Below are 9,358 nucleotides of genomic sequence, written 5' to 3'. Positions count from 1 at the left end.
ATTACACACTATAGGCCTACAACAATATACTGCATAATGCTTCCTAATAATACTATTAAGTATACTTAAAACATACTAATTACACTACTTAGACATACTAGTTATTTACTATTTGTCAATTACAATACACTATGTACTAAGTATATGATATTAAACTATTAACTACATGTTTCCCACTAACACATTAAGTACACTAGTAGTCTACTACACAATACAATGCATACAATATGGTAATCACGTAGTATACTATACTAACGGTTTTAACTACGTTATTTCTATTAACAAATTCAAGTACAAGCCTGTACAACATACATTACATAGTATATTATAGTAACACTACTTAACTACCATGTGTGGCTATAGTATAATTTTTTAACTACATTATTCTTCTATTGAGATTTGGATGTGAGCCCTCCCTTTTCCTTTACATATTTGTCCTTCTCTCTTCTTCCCCCACCCTTCCCTACAGTTTCTGTTTCCTCACAGCATTTCCATTTCCATTCCCATTCCCATTCCCATTCCCATTTCAGGTTTTCCTAAATTATGCTGTGAAATAGGATGTTCCTAATACTCAATTTAGTTTGCCCATTTCTGTGCTATGAGAATGATGCCATATGACAACCTGAGCCATCTCCACTTAAGTTTTCCTTCTATTATTTTGGCTTACCAAAACCATGCAACTTGACAAATGAGCCATGTCCACTTGATCCATGTACTCAAAGAGAGAACCTTAACATAAAAACATGTCAAGCTTGTAAGGTAACATCAGTTCAAATGCTCACAAATTATGTTGCTACGTGTATGCCCTAGCTTTAGGAATTTTGCAACTTTCTAACTTATTCATTCATCTTTTTTAGCATATAAATAATGCCATCCGTCTTTGTTGATACAATAATAGACTGAGACATATCCCTGTGGTGTAGATATGTGAAAATACACCCTAAAGCCATGTACAACTGGGAGAATTGCAGATTGCAAGTTGAATATAATTTAGATTACACTCCATGCTCAACAGCTTACTCGTGTTACAAACTTCCCTGCATTATGCTCCTGGTCTTCCAGGACCTATGACAATGTTTGACTGTGCCTCAAGCAAGAGTTGAGCTTAATCCTGGTAATCTCTCTCTCTTCAACCCTGGGGAAGCACTGTGCCATGGAATCTCAATATGCAGAGCATCAAGGATAGTTTAGGTCCCCATTAGTTTGTGCAGGAGTTCCTTGTCCTATCATTCCAATCTTGGAATATGCATGCTGTCCCTCGTCTCACACCAAACATTACTGTATCAGCTGGTACCTGAACTTTTCAGAGATCACAGAAGAAGGCCCATAAACACAAACAAGATAGGCAAACAAAATTCAGGGAAAAAAAAGGGATTACCCATAGAGGTTGCCAAACCAACCTCACAAGAAAAATAATGGCTTGAAAAAGCAACTCTAAGACAGTGAGTCAACATTGAGGCAAACTGTTCTTCATCTTTCTGAATTGTGCTTCTGTATCATGCCTGAGGAAATGAAAACAGCAATTTCAAGTCAGTCCTATTAATAATTTGTGAATTCTACTCTCATCATCATCCACTTAAAGCACAAGAAACTTAACTGCAAAATAAACTCTGGCACTTTAAGCTGATCTTCAGCAACATGTTTGAACAGCTGTGACAAACTCTCTACATATACCACATTTCTCCAGACCTACCACCACAGAAGGACAAAATCATTTTTTAAATTACTATCCTTAACCAAATATATAAAGAGCAGTATGGTCCAACTTAGTGCAAGAGGGTTATTATTCAAATTTGAATATTGAGATACCTCCGAATCAACCAACAGTCTCATTAAGAGAACAGTTCCTTTCAAACCCCACGTGGGATGGACCATGAAGATCTTCTGCAAACCAATGTTACAATTACAAAGCGTCTTACAGTTGAGATGAAAAACAAGGATAAGATAAGCGAATCCTCTGTGCAGATACGGCCACCAGCAGCTGAAAAACAAGCAATAGATAATGGATGCAACCTCAATTAAGATCGGAGTAGAGTTTACCAGGATTCTATGCAAAAAAGAGAGAGCAAAGTGGAAGCATTAGTTTCTTTAGGTTGTGAAACTGAAGACTTCATCACTGCCACCATACCTTTTTACCTAAGGCCAATGAAAGCTCAAAGGAGAGAGTTTGCCAGGATTCCAGGTAATAGGAGAGAGAAAATGAAATCAAAGTTTTTGCAGGTTATGAGAGGGCTTCACTAGTTCACCATACTTGTTACATAAGCTTTCATTGTATTAGATCCATTTAAAGGCAAAGATTCAGACATACATGTACATGCTAGGTGCTCAGATTGCACGCAAGGGCCAAGATGCAGGCACAAGCAGCAATACCACAGCCCCACTGATTCTGTAATGCACAACATGTGCCTGCTTAAACCTATGCCTACCTTATACATTCATTATGATGACAGTCTTTTGCATGGACAAATGACTTGTGTTAAAGCAAAAGTAGATCATTATTCTCCATCATGGAACTGCCATCTATGCTCCTCATATTATAATTCAGACTGCAATGCAGACAGAAGTCTGGGAGTGTTATAGGAGGGTACTCTACCTAAATTTTGAGTCAGAATATGGAAACATCATGCTACAAAGCATGAGCCTATACTGTAGTGACTCGAAATGAGAAAGAACCAAAAAGGGCATAATATCAGGTCCTCACTTCCTCAGTTGCCATTTTGTTAGTTTCACCCTTCTTTTTAGTATAGGTTTCTCATGTTTTGACATTTGATAGAAGTGAATAATGTCAGATTTTGGTATCTTTGCTTAGGGTTTAAAATTGAGTCAGAACAGAGAAAAAAGTGCTCATATTATGCCCTTCTTTCCGATCAGGTGTTTTTAAAGTAACTCCCAAGAAGGAAAAAAAAAAGAGAGGCCATAATATCACTTTGGCTTACTTTATGTAAGGCGATACCTGTAAAGCTCCACAATGCTGGTTCACAGTAATTAGAGCATTTTTTCCAAAGGCTTACAAATAAGGCACAGTGTGGTTTTAAGGTGATAGATTAGTCCACGTCATTGAGTAAGCTAACTACACACAGCAGCACATTCTTATCGGCATTTGACACCGTGCAATGGCATTTCATCTCTCAAGAAACAGTTGAAACTTGACTTAGACTGTATGACCAGTTGTATTCTGATACCCATGCAAAAAGCATAATCGACAGAGCTACAAGCAACATGAATATTGGGCAAATCTGTTCAACAGGGCTCTCAATTCAATGTGGCTACTGTCACATACATCCCAGAGCTATGATGAGGGCTTCAGCCACCACCCTTATGCACCCTGCACCCTTCTCTGCTCAATATGTCTGGTGCTCTCTTTTCTCCACATCCCAGCAATCTGTCTCACTTCTGCTCAGCAGCTCAAAGCCTTGGGCCTAGCTTGATACACTAAAAGGCCATAGGTTCTACACAGGAATCACGTATGTGGATAATATGAGAGATTTTCAGAAGAACTGCAAGCATCTACATCAACAAAGATGGATAAGGCAGCAAAGTGGGATTGGTTTGAGCTTGGCAGTCCCTTGCAACTCAATGTGGTCTCTTTGTGAAACAAGTGCAGCAACTGTCTACCTCCACAAGCACTGAAAGAATACCAGTTTAGTAAAGTATGCATATTGCATTGAAACACAACAAATGAACAGAGCCTCAACAAATAATGTGGGACATAACACTGCATAACATTTGATTATCCATGCAAAGTTTTCATTTTCACCATTGTTCCTCTGTAAACGTCATTTATAATTGGTCAATAAAGCAGAAGTTGGAGGCCTGACATGAGTGTACATGTGCTGCACTGGGACTCAGATAAAATGAGTCCTATTGTCCAGTGTATGTAGGCCAATTCATTTTATAGCACATCTGCAATTAGAAGCAGCACCATTTGGTGAAGTGCTATTCATCCCTAAGATGGGAAAACTAACATCAGGCAGAGATAATACCATATGTATGCTGTGAGACATGCATAAAGCAATGCATGCTTACTTAATCATTCACCTTCATGTTTCATGATTTCTATATGCATGCACAAATTGCCCATGATACATTGCATTGTAATCTGGTCTTAAATATGGAGAAGGAATGCCTGAAGAATAGATCAATTCAAAACTTGAGCTCTCTTCATGCAAATCTTATGTTCAAACTGTTCCTTCTAAGATCAAGATCCTACATTGGTACCATTTGTGACCATGTAAGTTAAGCAAATTATATTCACATTTGTTATGCACATGCTTAAGTCCGAAATTAGAATTAACCAGTTTTAAGTTTGTTACGTTCAGTCTCAACTTTTACAATCAATGACAAAGAATACACTCAGCTTCCATTTATTGCTGACATCATTGAAATACATACTCTTTCCATTATACGCATGGTTATGCCCTGAATTAAAATTGCCAGTATCAAAACTTTTACAACCAATAACAAAGAATACACTTAGCTTCCATTTATGGCTGACATTGTTGAAATGCATACTCTTCCTTTTATGAGTCATTGTGATCTTCCATTATGATTTCACCAAGCAAGGTTTTCCAATCGGGTTTTCCTTGGTCTTTCAATTGATGTTCTTTCACATACCCTGACTGCAGATTGATTAAAATCTTGTATACAAACGAAGGAGCAAAGGTGACCTTACATGCAAATTTTTCTTGTGTCTTTCTCCCAAAATCTTCTGAATATGGTTCATCCATTGGAGGTCTGGAAAACTATGCAAAAGAGAAAAATCAGGTAGCTTCTCCACTCTCTTCTCAATGTTGAAAATACAAATCTAGCCATAAGCTGACCTCCAAATATCACAAAGTTATCATAGTCCTCTAGCATAACACAAATCCATAACCATTCCCAAAAACTAGATTCAGTTTCATTAGGTTAGATATAGTTTACAAGAGCTGGCATTGAACTCTTCTAAGTGGAAGGCTACATTCACTGCTACATCCCCTAACACAAATCCATAAGCATTCCCAAAAACTAGATTCAGTTTCATTAGGTTAAATATAGTTTACAAGAGCTGGCATTGAACTCTTCTAAGTGGAAAGCTACATTTGCTGCTACATCCCCTCTTCCTGTATACCTTCGCTTGTCTCCTCCCCATGTGGCCTGCCTACTCCCTTCCATCATCAGAGCCACCTGTGGCTTGGCTGGTGCAGCCTTGTACACCTTCCTCGCCACCCCAATCTCCCTCCCCTTCCCCTTCCCATTTCTCATCTTTCTTCAACCTCTTCATTTTGTCACCTGCATATTCCATCTTAATCCACTCTAGTCCTTTCTTTCTTGTCAATGCTGTTCACTGTTAGCTTTATTTAATCCTCCTGTGTGAACACACATTATTGTGTGTAAAAGTGCTTGTTTAGGTGTGAACACCTTTTATACCACTTAGGATTAATAAGGGTCAAAGGTGTACATGGATACCTTAGCCTATATATTCAAGCCCTATCACTTGTACTTTCATCACACATATCTTACTATCAATCTATCTTTCGGTTTAAGTTTACGTGCAAGAGTTCTCTCTCTCTCTCTCTCTCTCTCTCTCTCTCTCCCCCCGCGGTGGAGTTCTATCTACCGTAGCTTGCTAGTCACACATGAGCTCCATACCCAACAGTGGTATTAGAGAGGGTTTCACTCTTGCTATTTGCGCACCTCAACCAGCTCACATAGAACACTGCCCTGGCAACTCTGCCCTTTTCGTCTACTATTACTGCGAAAAAAAAAACACACACACACACCAAAAGTAGAAAGCGCTGAACTGATGCACCACCAATCAGCCTTGTGTGCCCTGCATCAAGTCAACCTACCAATTTGACACCTGTCATATGCAGCAGTTTATTGGTCTCCATCCACCTGCAGTCCTACCTGACGTGACAGCACTGCTACCTTCCTGATCACAGATCTACCATAAAATTTGAAAAATATACATATAAAAATGTGGTTGGAATTAGACACTGGCCATGCTTGTGCATGTGCTAAGACCTTTCCATCACTTATTAAATAATCGAGAGGGATCCTCTGCCCAGATTTTAATCCAAAACGAGTTGTATTTCTTTCTATTTCCTTTCCTTTCGATTCACAAAGGATTTATGTTTTAGGAGGGATTCTAACCACTTTGCACATGACCTTTGAGTTGATCCCGAAAGCTATACCCATGTATTTGGCCTTAAGTCATGTGCCCAATGTCTCTGAGCCAAGCAGGCTTTTGATCAAGCTTTGAGCTATACACATGCACCTTTGAACCATATCCTACACCGGGCCCTTGAGCTGTTGGGAATAAAGGGCCACCGTGCCTCTTACGGTGTTCGGGTGACCACCTAAAGTAGTACACCTCGTGATTGTACCCACACATTGAGTCATGTGCTCCCTCTCTCTCTCACTCTCTCTACTCTGTACTCACTCCCTCTCTCATTGTGCATTTCTCAACCTCGAGCACTCTGTCTCGATCCTCATGCCCACAATAACAACTTGGTATTAGAGCAAGCAAGAAGTGCATACTTCTCGAGGCGGCTTAGGTGTGCATGCTTCTCAAGGCATTTTCAAGCGTGAGCTGGGTGGGCTAGGTGAGCAGGTGACTGACTAATGAATAGTTGGCGAGCTGACGAGCGATGGCCTAGCAAGTGGGCTTAGATTCGTGATGAAGTGGCCAAGCGGGTGTAGTTACGTGTGACAAGTCAGCACAAGTGACAGCTTGGCGAGCAGGCGACGGGGCCATGATTTGGCGTAGGCAGAGATCACGCCTAGTCTATGTCTCAACAGTCCTATTTTTTTCGTCATTTTTTAAAAATTCTCGAAATCTGTTCCCTTCCCATTGATGGGCATTTGCATGTCGAGCACAGTGTAACATTTCGAGCCAAAAAACTAGGGCTTTTCTCGGATTTAGGGATTTTGATGCAGAACAAGACAATTTGACCTAGAAATTGCAAATTTGGTACACATTTGCCCAGGAAATTTGGGGCTTTTTACAATTTAGTGAAATTTTGTAAATTTCACTCAAATTTGTGCACATTTGATCCGAGAAAATTGGGGCTTTTGTATAATGTCATCAAATTGTGCAAGAATTGCTTGGTATATGCACTTGGGTACATTTATTGATGCAATTTGGGTGGATTTGCCTTTTGAAAATTTAGGACTTTTTACTGCAATCATCAAATTTGTGCCTAAGAATGCATTTGGAGCAAAATTTGCAATAGAATTTTGGAGATTTCACATGCAATTGGTGCATTGGCCTATAAATATGGCTGCAATTGATTGTGAAGTACTGTAGCAAACATTCTCTAATTCTGGAAATCAATTTGCAAATCTGAAATTTCTTAATTTTCATTGCTGGTTGGTACTTCCAGCGTACCGTGGTCATTTGTGTGACATTTGGGCTTGCATTTACTAACATTTGAGTCAATTTAGTGCAGCAAAACATGGCTGGAAACAGTGACAACAACAACCTTTCACACATCAAGAAGCTTGAGGGTACACACAATTTTGCAATATGGCAAAAACAATGCTACAATATCTTGGTGTAGAAGAAACAAGTGAAGCCCATCAAAGTGAAGGTGTCACAAGACTGTGACAACTATTACCTTTTTGTTGATTTCTTTATTACATATTTTATTTGGTTTTTCTTTTTGGAAGGATCCCTCTTGAAATCTAAACGCCTGAGTTGCATGGCCAGTTTGTGAAACGGACAGGAATGTCTAGTGAGTCAAGACTGGACAGTTAAGGTCCAGTATAAGTATGGAAGAGACTGATGGCACTGTAGATTGACAAGCTTGGAAGAGACTTGTGAAAGTGTATATGGACAAGTGTGTTGAAGAACTAGCCTGGAAGAGACTAGTTCAAAGTGAAGATGGATAAATCTTCAAGAGATTAGTCCATGTGGGGCCATCAATGGAAATTCACTTTTAGTTGAGCTACATTGCAAATCTGGATGTAGCCATAATCTGCAAAGATGGTCAGAAGACTAGTGGAGATGCAATGGAAGCAACTCCTAAAATTTAGGGAGTTACTATTTTTGGATCCCAGAATCTGTTCGCGTCATTATCTTCGTTTTTGTACGAGGATTAATCCCTTGGTTTGTGCCGAGGTCAAATTTTGAGCCGAGGATGAAGAAATTTAGACCGAAAGGTTTAAACAGGAAAATTGTTACATGTATGCCATGTGTCACAATTTGGGCATAAATTCCCAAAAGAGAGAGAGAGGGCAGGACAAAAACGAGTTTCAATGCATAGGGGGCTCATTTGTGAAAGGGAGATGGATTGTTTTACAAATGGAGAGCTCTTGAGAGCTGGTCTACCTTATCTATGATGCACAAAGTCTTGAGCTTGCTTCCTATTTTCTCTCTCTTTCTCCCTGACAGTATGGTTATGCTGCAAAATCAAGGGCCTTTCTTTTGATTCAGGTACAGCTATGTGGAATATGCTGTTTTTGCATGAGGCAAGAGCCTCTTTTCTTCAGGAACAGGAGCAGTTGTTTGCAGTTCCCAGCAGGGACAGGTGAGGGTGTTAACCTCACCAAGCAAGTGTCTGAAACAGCACTAAAGAACTGATTCTGGACTGTTCAGAGGGTATTTCAGAGCCCAATTGATGTCAGAATCAAGGGGCACTTGGCACAGATGACACTCCAACCAGAAATTTCAGACTTGGGCAGAGTTTCCCCTCCTGGTCAACTTGATTTGGGTCAGTAAATGTACTGTTATACTGTCAAATTTCACGCAGAATAGGTGAAAGACAGCCCATTGTACTTTCACTTTTTAAAAATAAAGAAATACCGCAAGGGGCGCCTAACTTAGGGGCCAACAGGGTGTCTATGTCACAACAGGAGCATTCTAGCTTCCTGTATGTCTTTTTGATTCTGTGTCTTTAAGTTCAGGTAAAGTGGACGACTGTTAAATTGGGTGAAAGCATTTATATATTTTGGTTGTACACTACCGCCCTTCCCAGTGAACAGGCCGGTTTCAGAAGGGAATAAGACCAGCAGGTATGGAACAAGAAGAGTGGGATGATTTGGATGAGCTTGCATGCTCTACCATAGAGCTCTCAATGTTAGACAACTTGCTCTTTAACATTGAGAAGCTGAATTCTGCATATGAAATGTGGCAAAGACTTGAGGAACTGTAAGCTTAGAAAAGTGCAGCCAGCAAGGTTTATTGGCTGAAAATTTTTGTGAACCTTTGCATGAAGGAAGGTATAGCCATGTCTAACATTTGAAGGAGTTCAGCTCAATTTTCAATCAGCTGATTGCTTTAGATTTCCATGTTGATAATGAGTTCAAGGCTACTTTCTTGCTATGGAATCTACCTAAAAGTTGAGATACTTTCAAGACAACTTTGAGTAACTCAAAT

The 9,358-nt window shown here is 39.7% G+C and overlaps 1 protein-coding gene across 7 annotated transcripts in view; it reads right to left on the bottom strand.

The window, feature by feature from the left end:
• Positions 1-792: 792 nt before the first annotated feature.
• LOC148035354 (uncharacterized) overlaps positions 793-9,358 on the bottom strand; it is an 89,371-nt gene continuing 80,805 nt past the window's right edge. For 2 of the 7 annotated variants that reach the window (XM_087680383.1, XM_087680387.1), the window contains exons 11-14: positions 4,673-4,742; positions 1,810-1,884; positions 1,598-1,689; positions 794-1,502 (exon numbers count right to left, since the gene is read on the bottom strand). In XM_087680383.1, the coding sequence (XP_087536509.1) occupies positions 1,448-1,502; positions 1,598-1,689; positions 1,810-1,884; positions 4,673-4,742 (292 nt within the window). In that variant the 3' untranslated portion in view covers positions 794-1,447. Of the gene's footprint in view, positions 1,503-1,597; positions 1,690-1,741; positions 1,982-4,672; positions 4,743-9,358 lie in introns of those variants that run through there. The other 5 variants (XM_087680384.1, XR_015691185.1, XM_087680386.1 and 2 more) reach the window with 5 other exon arrangements.

Source organism: Lygodium microphyllum, chromosome 6 (assembly GCF_053477565.2).
Source record: "Lygodium microphyllum isolate KBCC chromosome 6, Lygodium_microphyllum_v1.1.10, whole genome shotgun sequence".
Taxonomy (NCBI): Eukaryota; Viridiplantae; Streptophyta; class Polypodiopsida; order Schizaeales; family Lygodiaceae; genus Lygodium; species Lygodium microphyllum.
This window is presented reverse-complemented; position numbering and strand designations above follow the sequence as displayed.